This window comes from Rhinolophus sinicus, chromosome 5, assembly GCF_057876585.1.
Source record: "Rhinolophus sinicus isolate RSI-liver-muscle chromosome 5, RSI-T2T, whole genome shotgun sequence".
NCBI lineage: Eukaryota > Metazoa > Chordata > Mammalia > Chiroptera > Rhinolophidae > Rhinolophus > Rhinolophus sinicus.
Genome location: NC_142505.1, coordinates 40,371,595 through 40,387,092, shown reverse-complemented (window position 1 = coordinate 40,387,092; position 15,498 = coordinate 40,371,595). Strand labels below are relative to the sequence as shown.

The following is a 15,498-nucleotide window of genomic DNA, read 5'->3' as shown; positions in this document are numbered from 1 at the left end:
CCTGCCTGAAACCAATTTATAGTCTTCTTGCATTATAAACTTTTCTTAAAGCTACAAAAAGTTAAATATTAAGGCAACAACTCAATACACCCCTCAATCGAGGACCTTGGATCTGGACAAGCATCAGATATACTTGGGAAAACTTCAAACATCCAGAACTCATAACAGACCAACTGAATCCGAATCTCTCTGGGGCTGTGCCTAGGGATCTACAGTTTTTTAAAGCCCCATAGGTGATTCTGATGTGCAACGAGAGCTGAGAACATCTTCATTGCACAACGAATCATCGAGTGACTAATCCAGGCTGTGGACACTGTGAGGAGAGAGAAATGGTGTCGGCTGAAGTGCCACAAAGAAGGAGAAGTCTGAGCAGGGGTTTGAAGGAGGAAAAATTTGGATTGGCCAAGAGAGGGGAGAAGGAAGGTTGGGATGTGTTCAAGGATTGAATATTTCTTGGCAGAACGTCACTGATCTAAGGGAATCAGGATATCAGGATGAGAATGCAGTGGCCAATATACAGGAACAACAAGGAGGGCATAAGACAGGAGGTGGGGGTAGGGTGCTTAAGCCCCAACATGCACCCCAAGAGTGCTTCTGTCCATAATCCCGAACGTGGGGCTCTTAATCTCATGCCACTTTGGGTGGAGTCTATGTTCTTTGATCTTTCTCTGAACCCCAACCAGATGAGTTTGTCCCTCTTTCACAGCCCTTATCCTTCTCTACCATGTGTTATTAGCCCCCACCCAGACTTTTGAGTTCCTCAAGGGGTTTTGTTTATCTTTTTATCCCTTAGATGGGTGATTCTCAATCAGGGGCAATTTTGCCCCAAAGAGGACATTTGGCAATGTCTGGAGATATATTTTGGTTGCCACACCTGGGGGAGGGGCTGTATTATTGGCCTCTAGTGGGATGGTGATAATTATAACGAAGAATTATCCATCCCCAAATGTCAGTAGTGCTAAGGATGAGAAACTCAGGCTTAAAGTGACAAGCACACTTAATTGCTTTATTAAAAATTAAATTTATTAAGTATTATTTAACATTAATTTAACATTAAATGATAAATTAATAAATCTTTGATGAATGGCTGTCTGAATGACCCAATGAACGAAAAAAGGGTTTGAGTATATAAGCCACCTTTGACTCCCAGAGTTTTTCACTTTGCAGATAGTAAAGTTATAAAAACAAATACTGCAGCAACCAACATAGAATTGCTAACTTTTCTTATTGCGATATGTAGGCATTAAAAATAAAACTATCAATTACTATTATGGTTACTTCCTAAAATAAAAGACATTTAACCTATCAAAATGTAATAATATTAATAATAAAATAACCTAGGAAAGATATTACCAAGAAAGGTCAGTGTAGCAGCCAACAGTTTCTGTAGGCTAGTGAAAAGTTCACTTCAGCCAGCCCTAGACCACTGCCCACCAACTTGGGAACCTCTGAATGAGATTACAGGCTCCTGGAGGGTGGACTCCTGTCTTACAGGTAGCTCTCTGGCTCTTAATGCTGAGCATCCCAGGGAAGGCTGCCCCACCAGTGCTGCCCACCCTACCTTATATTCCAGGGAGAGCAAAGTCTCCGTCTTGGAAGTCCAGCTCCACTTGTGGACTACGTAGCCCTGGTAGTCATTGGTGGTCCCACCTTCCTCATTCAAGATCAAGACAAATGGGCAGCTAGGAGAGACACAGAGGTGAGGAGCTGCCACCAGGCCCCTGAAGGAAGCCCTCATCACTATAGGCTGTAGGCAGGCAGGGCTCTGAGACTCTGCCCCAACTGGAGGAAGCATGGGGTCCTGCAGATAGCCTCACTTCCCCCACCTAATATGGTCTGAGGCCCTTTCACACCTGTTAATAATATTTGGAGAAACTGTTGGGAAGGGAAGGACTGAGGGAGATGATGGAGGCTTAGGCCAAATCCAAGGGGGATAGTGTGGAATGTGTGCCCTGTTGCTCAAGAGACTGAGTATACAAGATCGCAGGCACCAAAACAGGAATCACATCTATAATATGAAAGTAAGTCATTTCTTCCAAGAATAGCTCCTTATGAAAGGCCAGACAAAATCAACTTTTGGCTGGCAAAAATATGTGCTTCTCTTAAAACATCCCCACAGAAGTGGTGCCCATGGCCTCTTGTTCACTCTCTCCTGGTATGAAACACCTCTCCACTAAGGAATTCTTCTATGAATATAGTCAACAATCAAGATCTTAGTGTTGTGGGGACACAAGTGGAGTAGGACTTAGAGTTGCCATTCTCATTAGCTATGACATAGAACCAGCAAGTACAGGCCTCAAAGTACCTACATTCCAGCACCTACAAGCTCCTGGAGGGCAGGACTCCTGTCTTACTGTCTCACTATCTTCCTAGACCTTGGGATACTACCCTGCCTCTCCTTTTCCCAGGGACTCCTACTTGCCACCTCTGTACCCCCCTTTGCCACCAGGCCTCTGAAGGAAGCCCAGAGATACTTCCATGGGGCCAGAATTTCCCCAACCCACTCACCAGGTTTTTAGGTTGTAGTGAACACAGCCCTGGCCTTCAGCATTGAACAGGGCCAGGAAGGAGAACTTGGGTGTGTCATTAAAGAGGCAGGTGATGGTTCTCCCTCTGCAGCACGTAGGAATCTGACACATGGCAATGTTTCCAGAGGGATAGCTGGCAGATATGGTTAAGTAGAACTAACAAAAAAAACCTCTTCAGGTTCTGCTCTCAGGTGCCCCACGGACAGCAAGTCTATAAGTCAAAGTGTTGGCTAAATAAATGGTACACCATTCCCAGTCTTCAAAGACCCTCCCTACACTTTGCATAAGTAACAACTAAATGATGTGACACCAACAACGCCTCCAGCGCTTCCCTATACCTTCTGTCTATTCCTCACAACCCCATGGTAGGTATTATTACCTCCATCTCACAGATGAGTGGGGTTTCCCTGCATCTGAGGGGTTTCCTGGGATGCGTTACTTTCCTTGCTAAAACAAGGAAAGTCCTGGGCAAACAAGGATGAGTTGCTCACCCACCAGATGAGAAGTCCAAGGTACAGAAAAATTATTTGCTTCACATCACACCACAAGGAAGAGGCAGAGCCAGTATCCCAACTCTGAGGCCAGAGATATTTCTAATGCTGTCAGGCTGCCACCCCTTCTGACCAATCTAGGAAAGTAGTCAATGTCACCCTGTTTGTTTCCTACTAAGGAGGTACCAAGAAGCATTGGTCCCAACTAAGGGTGATATGGTTTGGGCAGCTATCATCCTGCTTACAGGAATTTCAGAAGTGTCCCAGACAAAAGAATTTCAGTGGTTGGCACTAGGGTCCACCCTGTTAATCCTTTCCCACCAACTGATAAAAAGTATATTAACATAAATTATAAAAAGTAACCAAAAAGAAATTCTGGAGTTGAATAGTATGATAAGTAAAATGAAAAACAATTCATGAGATGGATTGGAGCAGAAGAATCAGTGAACTGGAAGATACTAAGATTGAAATTATCTTGTCTGAGGAACAGAAAGAAAAAAGAATGAGGAAAAATGATGAGAGACTAGGAGACTGGAGGGAGACTATCAAGTGGACCAACATATGGATAACAAGAGTCCCAGAAGAAGAGGAAAAAGAGAAGGGGAAAAAAGAATATTTGAAGAAATAATGGCTGAAAACTCCCCAAATTTTATGACATATATTAATCTACACACTCAAGAAGCTCAACAAACTCCAAGTAGGATAAATTCAAAGAGAGCCACATTGAGATACGTTATTATCCAACTGCAAATAGACAAAGAGAGAATCTTGAAAGCAGCAAGAGAAAAGAGACTTGTCATGTACAAGGAATCCTCAATAAGATTAATGGCCAATTTCTAATCAGAAACCATGGAGGCCAAAAGGCACTAGGATGGAATATTTGTAGAGCTGAAAGAAAAAAAGCTGTCATCCAAGAATTCTGTTGAGCAAAACTATCCTTCAAAAATGAAGGAGAAATTAAGACTGTCCAGATAAACAAGAGCTGAGGAAGTTCACCAATACAAGAAATGCTAAAAGGAGTCCTTCAGGCTGAAATGAAAGGACACTTGACAATAACTCAAAGACATGCAAAGAAAAAAAGAACACCTGTAAAGGAACTATGTAAGTAAGTATAAAAGCCAGTATTATAGTATTTTTGGTTTATAATTCCTTCTTTTCCCTGTATGATTTTAAAAGACAAATGCATAAAATAATAATTGTAAATCTACATTAATGACATAAATGTATATATAAAGATGTAATTTCTGATAACATAGAGGAGGAGGAATGGAGCTGTATAGAAGCAGAGTTTTGTGTACTGTTAAGGCTAAGTTAGTATTAATTCAAACTAGTTTGTTGTCAATTGTAATCCTCGAGTGTATTAGTTCCTTTGGGCTGCTGTAACTACGTCCCATAGACTGGGTCACTTGAACCGCAGAAATTTATTCTTTCACAGTTCTGGAGCCTAGAAGTCTGGAATCAAGGTGTTGATAGGGCTATGCTTTTGGAGGCTCTGAGGAAAAATCCTTCCTTGACTCTTCCTAGTTTCTAGTGATTGTCAGGAATCTTTGGAATTCCTTGGTTTACAGATGCATCACTCTGATCTCTATCTCAGTCATCACATGGCCTTAATGCCTCTGTTTTCTCTTATTATAAGGACACCAGTCATTGGATTAGGGCCCACACTAACCTAATATGACTGTATGTTAACTTAATAATTATATCTGCAAATAACCTATTTCTAAATATCATCACAAACTTGTGAGGTTTCAGGTGAGCAAAAATTTTTGACAGACACTACACAGCCCACTATACCAGGGTAACCACTAAGAAAATAACTTTAAAATAAGGAGAAAAGGAAATGAGAAGGGAATCAAAATGGCATGCTACCAAAAAAAAAAAAGTCAATTAAACACAAAGAAGGCAGTGAAGGAGGCACTGAGGAACAAAAAAGATATAAGACATAGAAAACAAAGAGCAAAATGGCAGGATTAAGTCCTTCCATATCAGCAATTACTTTAAATATAAATGGATTAAACTCTGCAAACAAAGACAGAGATTGACAGAATGGATTTTTTTTTAAAAAATAACATAATCCACCTATATGCTGTCTATAAGAGACTCACTTTAAACCCAAAGAAACAACTAGGTTGATATTGAAATAATGGAAAAGGGTGTTCCATGCAAATAGAAACCAAAGAGAGCAGAGTTTGCTATATTGATATCAGACAAAACAGAGTTTAAATTAAAAAAATTTTATAAGAGACAAAGGACATTGTGTGTTGAGAAAAGGGTCATGCCTCAAGAAGATATAACAAGTATAGACATATACACAGACTTAACAACAGAGCCTCAAGATACATAAAGCAAAAATGGATAGAATTAAAAGAATAAATACTTCCACAATAAAAGTTGAAGATTTCACTACTTCGTTTTCAATAATGGATAGAACAATTAGACAGAAAAACAATAAAGAAATAAAAGGCTTGAACAATATTATAAATTAACTAGACCTAACAGGCAGACACAGAATACCCTACCCAACAACAGCAGAATATACATTCTTCTCAAGTTCACAGGGATCATTCTCTGGTTTAAACAATATGTTAGGCCACAAAACGTATTTTAATACATTTTAAAAGATTATAACCAGAGAGTATATTTCAACAGAACAAAATTAGAAATCACTGGCAGAGGAAAACCGGAAATTTCACAAACAGATGGAAATTAAACAACACACTCAACCAATGGATAAAAAAGAAATCACAAGGAAAACTGAAAAAAAACTTGAGATAAATGAAAACAAAAATACAGCATACCAAAACTTATGGGATAAAGTGAAAGCGATGCTCAAAAAGAAATTTATAGCTATAAATACTGATATTAAAGGCAAAGAAAGATCTCAAATCAATAACCCAAACTTCCACCTAATGAACTATAAAAAAGAAGAGGAAATTAAAGCTAAAGATAGCAGAAGGAAGGAAATAATAAAGATTAGAGCAGAGAAAAATAAAATATAGAAGAGAAAAACAAGTGAGAACCAACAAAACCAAAAATTGGTTCTTTGAAAAGATCAACAGAATTGACAAAACTCTAACTAGAATGACTGAGAAAAAAGGAACACTCAAATTCCTGAAATTATAAATGAAAGTGGAGACACTACTAATGACCTAACAGAAATTGGTCATAATTATATGAACAATTGTACATCTATAAGTTAGATAACCTAGTTGAAAAGGACCAATTCCTAGAAACATGCAAAGTTGTAGGATACAAGATCAACACAAAATCAACACAAGTTGCAGGATACAGGATCAATCAGTTGTCCCTCATGAACACAGGATGTCTTTCCGTTCATTTTAGTCTTCTTTAATTTATTTCAACAATATTTTATAGTTTTCAGTGAACAAGTCTTATACCTTTCTGGTTAAATTTATTCCCAAGTATTCTATCCTTTTTGATGCTATTATAAATAGTATCATTTTCTTTTGTTCATTATTTTTTATTGTTGTTGTACATACAGCATTTCAGATAATTTGTTGCTAGAATTCATGGATTAGAAGAATTAATATTGTTAATGTCAATATTCTCTATCATGATCTACAGATTCAATGCAATCGCTATCAAAATCCCATCAATCTTTTGTGCATAAATAGAAAACTTGATCCTAAAATTTATATAGAATTGCAAGGGACCCTAAATAACCAAAATAACCTTGAAAACAGAACAAAGTTAAAGGACTCACACTTCCTGATTTCAACACTTACTACAAAGCTACAATAATTCAAACATTGTGGCAATGACATAATAATATAGTTGGACAATTAAGTTCATGAACTCATCCTATTAGAAAAAGTGCTACATACCTCATTGCTGAATGTCACTATGGTCACCTTTGTAGTACTCCCCTTAGGAAGTCAGCGCCTAGTCCACCCTTAAAAGCAATTTTGGAACTCTCTTTTGGAATGGCCATCAGAGCTGTTGTTATATTACCCTTGATGTCCTGAATGTCATCAAACTATCTTCTTTTCAATATTTCCTTTATCTTCGGGTAAAGAAAGACATCATTGGGTCCAGATTAGGTGGGTAGGGAAGGTGTTCCAATACAGTTATTTGTTTACTGGCTAAAAACTCCCTCACACACAGTGCTGTGTGAACTGGTGATGCAAGAGCTGTGAATTGTTGGCGAAAAGTTCAGGTCGTCGAACTTTTTCACGCAGTCTTTTCAGCACTTCCAAATAACAAATTTGGTTAACTTCTTGTCCAGTTGGTACAAATTCATAATGAATAATCCCTCTAATATCAAAAAAGTTTAGCAACATTGTTGCAAAAATTCGCAAACTTAATTGTCACACCTGGTAGACATAGAAATCACTGGAATAGAATTGAGAGTCCAAAAATAAACTGAAACATTTATAGTCAATTGACTTTCAACAAGGGCATCAAGACCATTCAAATGGGGAAAAGAATAGTCTCTTCAACAAGTAGTTCTGGGACGATTGGTTATCACATGCAAAAGAATGGAGTTGAAACTTGATCTCACACAATATGCGAAAAATCAACTCAAAATGGATCAAAAACCTAAATGTAAGAGTTATAACAATAAAAACTTTTAGAAGAAAACAAAGGAATAAGCAATGGTTTCTTAGATATGAAAACCAAAGCACAAGGAACAAAAAAACAGAAAAACAGGACCTCATCAAAATTAAAAACTTTGTACACCAAAAGTGCTATCAAGACTGTGAAAAGACAAAAAGTATTTGCAAATCATATATTTGATAAGAGTCTAGTATCCACAGTATATAAAAAACTCGTACAACTCAGAAGAAAAAAGACAATAAATGGGCAAAGGACTTGAATATATATTTCCACAAAGAAAGTATACAAAGAAATCACAGGAAGATGCTCTAAATCATTAATTATTAGGGAAATGCAAGTCAAAACCACAATGAGATATTATTTCACATGTTTAAAATGGCTGGATTTTTTTTTTTAATTGGGAAATATCAAGTATAGTCAAGGAAGTGAAGAAACTGGAACACTCACACATTGCTGGGGGGAATATAACATGGTGCAGCCACTGTGGAAAACATTTTGGAGGGTCCTCAATAAGTTAAACATAGAATTAACATATGACCAGTAATTGTGCTCTTAGGTATAGACCCAGAAGAATTGAAAACAGTTGTGCAAATAAAAACTTATACAAGAATTTCATAGCAGCATTATCACAGTAGCCAAATGGTGGAAACCAAATGTCCATAAACAAAAGAACAAATTATAAAAAGTGGTATATCCACACAATAGAATATTATTCAGCCACAAAAGGAAGGAAATTCTGACACATGCTACAACATATATGAACCTTGAAAACATTATGTTAAGTGAAAGAAGCCAGACACAAAATGCCACATATTATAGGATTCTATTTATATGAGATGTCCAGAATAGGCAAATTCATAGAGACAGAAAATATATTGGTGGTTGCCAGGCCTGGGGGTAGAGGGAAATGGAGAGTGAATGATCAGTGAGTGTAGGGTTTTCTTTTGGGGTGACAAAAAGATTTCAGAACTTGAAAGAGGTGGTGTTTGCACAATATTAGAAATATACTGAATGCCACTGAATATACACACCAACAAGAGCAATTTTATGCTATGTGAGTCTCACTCAATTTTTTTTTTAAGAAAAGGAATGAAGTACTGATGTCTACTACAGCTGACTCTTGAACAATGTGGGGGTTAGAGGTGCCCACGGCCTGTGCAGTCGAAAATCTGCACGTAAATTAAGTTGGCCTTCCACATACGAACAAGGATTCCCAACCGCTACTTGATCCTGGAACAACATTGTCTGAACTTCAGCCAACCGAACAGCGCAGGGCCAACTGAACTGCATGAGTCAACTGAAAACAAACCAACAGAAGAACAACCCACATATAAGTGGACCCGCACAGTTCAAACCTGCGATTCTCAAGGGTCAACTGTACAATGTGGAAGAACCTAGAAAACATTATGCTAAGTGAAGGAAGCCAGATACGAAAGGCCACATATTGTATGATTCCATTTATATGAAATATCTGGAATAGGCAAATGCATAGAGGTGAAAAGCAGATTAGCAGTTGCCAGGAAGGGGAGGAGGGGAGATGGGGAGTGACTGCTTACCAGGTACAGGCTTTCCTTTTGGGGCGATGAGAAAGTCCTCAAACTAAATAGTGATAATGGTTGTATAATACTGTAAATGCACTTAACGCCACTGAATTGTATACTTCAAAATGGTTAAAATGGTCAATTTTATGTTATGTGCATTTACCATTAAAAAAAATGCTTACCTCACCCAATGGTTCTGAATGTTCAACAAATCCCTAAAGGAACAGTGCTGAGCACAGTACAGCACATAGTGATCTAGGTTTGCTTTTTAATGTGATGAGTTTATATCTTCATATGAAAAAAGTCTTTGAGGGAAGTTTGATGGGAGAATCAGTGATGGAGGGAAGACATCCAGGAAGATGCTGATAACCCAAATGAAATGAATATTGGGATGGTTCTGGAGTCTGGTGCTGACAAGAGCACACCCATCAGGGCTTGGAGCTTTTTAGTATCCCAAGGGCAGGTATATCATTTCTACCTGAGAGCTTCCTGCAGTAACCTCTGTGAAAACAGAAGCGACTGCTGAGCCCACTGTTCTGTGGAAGCCAGGAGGCAAGGGAAGTGTTTTCCAAGCATTCTCTCTACTCAAGAGGCATCCAACTGGCTGCACATGTGTTTTAACCGTCTGAGCACAGAATCTCTTCTTCAGTCGCCAAGAGGAACTGGACCTAGAACCCAGACCTCTTGGGACTCCCATAGAGGAAACACATTAATTGCCAGGGTGTGATCACTGTCGGGGTATGAGTCAAGCACGCCAGTAGCGACGGCCTGCAGGTTTCAGGTGGCCCCATCCAGGTGAGAGAGGTGAGAGAACACGGATCCCCGCAGGCTGGTGCTGGGCCTTACTGTACACTTGTCTACCATCTCTGGTCCTGCCGATGGCACCCTAATTCCCAGAAACAGCTTCATGAGGAGCTCAGGGGGATGATCCCTTGTAATGCAGGGTAGGGTCAGAAAAGGAGAAAGGGGGAAGCCCCATGACCCACAGTGAGCAACAGCTACCTTGGAAGGAGTTTGCTGTGTTCAGTGTCACAGGACACGTTAGTTAGAAGCAGGGCCGAGCAGAGTGTGACGACTAGGTTAATTTACAGTCAGAGAAACAATAGGACTCCTTTGATAGGGCACTGAAATTCTAAATTCCCTGGTCAGTGGAGAACAGGCCAAATGAGGGGAAGGGAGCTGTTGCCAGAAAGGCCTGTCTGGGCCACTTGTTTGATAGTTCAGAGAACCACCCTCGAAAGGGAGCGGATACTGAGTGCCCAGTGTTTTTATCAACCCCCTTCCATCTTCCCTATCCTTCTCTCTCTGCTGGAGAAAACAATCCTCAAAAGCAAAAAAATGGTGCTGAAGAGAGGGCCCTAAATAGAGGTGAGGCAGCCCTGAGCCCAGGCCTGGCTCTGGAACCAAATTCCTTTTGTGACATCGATTGAGTCACCCTACACATTTCTCCAATGAAGGGACAGGAATGAGTGGCTTAGTGTCTCCCCAATTTGACATCTCGTCCAACTCAGACTACAGAACCTGGAAGAAGTGTTTTGCCCTCTCTGACCTCAGCCTTGCTTCCAAATGGGTTGGGTATCTCGGGTCCAGTCCAGCTCTAGTGGGTGACAGGACCGCTGTAAGGAACACAGGGGTCCAAGGTCACTTCCTGATCCGCTGCTTCCCACCAGCCTTTCTCCAAAGGGAGCCGTCTCTGACCTGGACACACTCTTAATGCCCTGCAGGACCTGTCATCGGGCTTCTACAATCAACTGAAAAGCCAAAGTAAATACTCAGGTTTTTCCAGCCCGGAAGTTCTCTGCGGCTGAGTTGCTGGGGAGAAAGGGTAGCACCAAATAAAAGGATACTGAACGAAGGAAGTCCCATCATAGAAGGTATAATGCAACTTGAGGGACTTCTTGGGTTTCTTCCACTCTTGAGAGTGCCGGCCGGGGGGAGGCTGGTTAGGGGTGGGAGTGGAAGTCCGAACACCCAGAGGGTGAGCGTGATGAGAGCTTCGGGTTTGAGAGTCCCCTTTTGGAGCCGACATTGGATGAGAGGGTATCTTTGCCTTGTAGTAGCGTAAGATCATGGGGTAGAAGACATTCCTCCCTTTCCACAAGGCCCTTTCGGCTTCTCTGCAGGGAAGGAGAACAACATATCTTCTAGCCATGTGGCCCTCACTCACCAGGAAGGCTCTCTAGAGCCCCTCCCCAGCTCCCAAGATTCCCATCCCATTTCCCTGTCCCAAAAGTACCTGTTCCCACTCCATACCCCTCATCCTTAAAGGTAGTATTTTTAGGAAAACTGAGAAGCCCCCAGAACCCCTCTGAGACCAGTCCTTTCCACCGTTAGTGCTAGGGGAGGACCCATGGAGTGGGGTTGTGTACAAAAGGGGGACCTAGGAGATCAGGAGGAATTGCTCATCTCCCCCAGTCCCGAGGTGACAGGGAAAGAGAGCTTCCTTCCAGAATGTCACAGGAAGGGGCAGAACTACTTGGTGGCTGCCCTCTACCCATGTTCTATAGCTGCAATAATTCTCCATGGCCCAGGGGGCCTTAGACGTATATGGCTTAGATGTGACTAGGTTTTAAATACTGTAAGGCCCATGGTCTGGGTATTCGGAGAAATGTAGACTTAACTTTCTGGAACTTGTGGGACCCACTAAGTCATAAATATTAGGTTGATGCAATAGTAATTGCAGTTTAAAAGGTTGAAAATAATTGCAAAAACCACAATTACTTTTGCACCAACCTAGTATCATTAATCATCCATGTCAATGTTTTTTGTTTGTTTTGAGAAGTGTTTCTCTCTCTCTCTCTCTCTCTCTCTCTCTCTCTCTTTCTTAGGAGAACTCTGACAAATTATGTTAAGAAAGAAACATTCAGGGCACAAAGGCTATAAACTGTAAGAAGTCCTGCAAAGGGGTATCACTGGTGAGGAGGCAAAGATGAATGCCTTGGGGTCAGGCCCACTGAGCTGTGGGACCTCAGGCAATGCCTTATCCACCTGCTTGTCTCAGCTTCCTTAGCTGCAAAATGGGTATAAATCCTGTCTTTCTCATAAGGTCATATGAGGACTGAAAAGGATTGTGAGTGGGAAGGACTGGGGACGGGACATCACCCTGTCACTGGTGTTGGGGGTACTCAATAGCTGGCACTTCCTGGCATAGCTCAGACCCTTTTGATTTCCCCTTCATGCACATACAGGCTACTGGTAGCCATGCTCTCCTTTCCCATCAGTCCCCAACCACTGAGGTGCTCACATATGGCGACACATCTCCTGCAGCTTCTCTCGGGCCTCAGGGCAGGGGTCGCTGAACTCCACATTGCCAGAGGCAGAGGTTCTCATTCCTTGTTGAGGCGATGATGTGGTTATCTCTTCTAAAATTTTTGATTTGCCTGTAGTTGGTGAGGAAGAGGTTAGGGGGGGCTTTAGAAAATGGTTTCTCCTGGGGGAGAGCAGGAGAGCAGCATCCCCTGAGAGTCAAAATAATTGGGGGAATTATTTATACTTCCTTGGGAGAGGAATCCCTGTTTCACAAGGTCACTTATAAAACAGACATCACTCTGTGAGTCAATTAAGTGTGTGTCAGAAACAGACTTGTTTAGAGTGATGAATCCAGTTGTGTTTCCCAAGGGCGGCCTGGTTGTAGGTGGTCACAGATGTGCCTGCTGTGGATACTGAAGTGATTCCCTCCTGATATTTCTGATTAAAGACAAAAAGTCTCAATCAGCTGCAACACTTCTCTGATGTTAGCTAATCTGAGGCCTTCTGCAGAGGGTAGTGTAGATTCACTGAGACTTAGACTGCCATTTTTTTTATGTTATGGTAAAATACACATAATAAAAATGCATCTTAACTATTTTTTTTAAAAGATTTTATTGGGGAAGGGGAACAGGACTTTATTGGGGAACAGTGTGTACTTCCAGGACTTTTTTTCCAAGTCAAGTTGTTGTCCTTTCAATCTTAGTTGTGGACAGTACCGTTCAACTTCAAGTTGTTGTCCTTTCAGTCTTAGTTGTCGAGGGTGCAGCTCAGCTCCAGGTCCAGTTGCCGTTGCTAGTTGCAGGGGGGACAGCCCACCATCCCTTGCGGGAGTCGAACCGGCAACTTTGTGGTTGAGAGGATGCGCTCCAACCAACTGAACCATCTGGGAGCTCAGCGGCAGCTCAGCTCAAGGTGCTGTGTTCAATTTTAGTTGCAGGGGGCGCTGCCCACCATCCCTTGTGGGACTCGAGGAATCGAACTGGCAACCTTGTGGTTGAGAGCCTGCACTCCAACCAACAACTGAGCCATCCGGGAGGCAGCTCAGCTCAAGGTGCCGTGTTCAATCTTAGTTGCAGGGGGCAGAGCCCACCATCCCTTGCAGGACTCGAGGAATTGAACTGGCAACCTTGTGGTTAAGAGCCCACTGGCCCATGTAGAAATCGAACCGGCAGCCTTAGGAGTTAGGAGCATGGAGCTCTAACCGCCTGAGCCACCAGGCCAGCCCTTAACTATTTTTAAATGCACATTTCAGTGGTATTAAATACATTCACATTGTTGTACAACCATTACCATTATCCATTTCAATAACTCTTTCCATCTTGTAAAAATAAAACTCTCTACCCATTAAACAGTAACTCCCCATTCTCCACTACCCTAGTCCCTGAAAACTACCATCCAACATTCTGTCTCTATAATTTTGACTACGCTAAGTAACTCATATAAGTGGAATCACACAGTGTTTGTCTTTTTGTGACTGCCTTATTTCATGTAGCACAAAGTCCTCAAGGTTCATCTGTGTTGTAGCATGTGTCAGAATTCCCTTCATTTTTAAGACTGAGTAATATTCCAGTGTATGTACAGAAAATATTTGATTTATTCATTCATCTATCGATGGACACTTGGGTTGCTTCTACATTTTAGCTATTCGGAATATACTGCATGAACATGGGTGTAGAAGCATTTCTTCAAAACCCGGTTTTCAGTTATTTTAATACATACCTTGAAGCAGAATTGCTAAATCTTATTTTAATTCCATTTTTAATTTTTTGAGGAACTGACATACAATTTTCCAGTGCCTGCACCATTTTACATTCCCATAAGCCGGGCACAAGGATTCCAATATCCTCTTCACCTCTTGTTGTTTTTTGTGATAGTAGACATCCCACTGGGGATGAGGCAGTAAGTATCTCATTATAATTTTGATTTCATTTCCCTAATGATTAGTGATGTTGATCATATTTCATGTGTTTATTGGCTATTTATACATCTTCTTTGGAGAAATATCTATTCAAGTCCTTTGCCCATTTAAATTCAGCTTGTTTGGGGTTTTTGTTGTTGTTGAAGTTTTTTGTGTTTTTTTTTTAAAGACTTTATTGGGGAAGGGGAACAGGACTTTATTGGGGAACAGTGTGTACTTCCAGGAGTTTTTTTCCAAGTCAAGTTGTCCTTTCAATCTTAGCTGTGGAGGGTGCCGTTCAGCTTCAAGTTGTTGTCCTTTCAGTCTTAGTTGTGGAGGACGCAGCTCAGCTCCAGTTGCCATTACTAGTTGCTGGGGGGACAGCCCACCATCCCTTGCGGGTGTCAAACCGGCAACCTTGTGGTTGAGAGGATGCGCTCCAACCAACTGAGCCATCCGGGAGCTCAGTGGCAGCTCAGCTCAAGGTGCCATGTTCAATCTTAGTTGCAGGGGGCAGAGCCCACCATCCCTTGCTGGAGTCGAGGAATTGAACCAGCAACCTCATGTTTGAGAGCCCACTGGCCCATGTGGGAATCGAACGAGCAGCCTTCAGAGTTAGGAGCATGGAGCTCCAACTGCCTGAGCCACCAGGCCGGTCCCCTCTTGTTAAGTTTTAGAAGTTCTCTACATATTCTACATATCAATCCCTTATCAGATATATTAATATGATTTCCAAATATTTTCTCCTAATCTGTAGGCTGCCTTTTAACTCTGTGGATAGTGTCTTTTGATGCACAAAATTGAAACATTTCCATGAAGTCCAATTTGTCTATTTATTCTTGTGTTGCCTGTGTCTTTGGTATCATATCCAAGAAATCACTGCCAAATCCAATGTCATAAAACTTTCTCTAATGTTTTCTTCCAAGAGTTTTATTGTTTCAGTTTTCACATTTAGGTCCTTGGTCCATTTGAAGTTAATATTTATATATAGTGTTAGGTAAGAGTCCAACTTCATTCTTTTGCATGTGAATATCTAGTTTTCCCAGGACCTTTTGTTGAAGACTGTCCTTTCTCCCATTGAATGGTCTTGGCCTCCTCGTCAAAAATTATTTGACCACATATGTAAGAGTTTAGTTCTGGGCTCTCTATTCTATTCCATTGGTCTATATGTCTGTATTTATGCCAGTACCACACTGTTTTGATTACAATAGATT

General features: G+C 41.1%; 1 protein-coding gene across 1 annotated transcript in view; it reads right to left on the bottom strand.

Annotated features, from left to right (window-relative positions):
- Nucleotides 1–15,498, bottom strand: part of FAM194C (family with sequence similarity 194 member C) — a 74,736-nt gene that overhangs the window by 38,506 nt on the left and 20,732 nt on the right. Inside the window, exons 4-7 of the mRNA XM_088798387.1 lie at nucleotides 12,383–12,518; nucleotides 10,986–11,255; nucleotides 2,509–2,661; nucleotides 1,562–1,682 (exon numbers count right to left, since the gene is read on the bottom strand). Coding sequence (XP_088654513.1) covers nucleotides 1,562–1,682; nucleotides 2,509–2,661; nucleotides 10,986–11,255; nucleotides 12,383–12,518 — 680 coding nt within the window. The remainder of the gene's footprint in view (nucleotides 1–1,561; nucleotides 1,683–2,508; nucleotides 2,662–10,985; nucleotides 11,256–12,382; nucleotides 12,519–15,498) is intronic.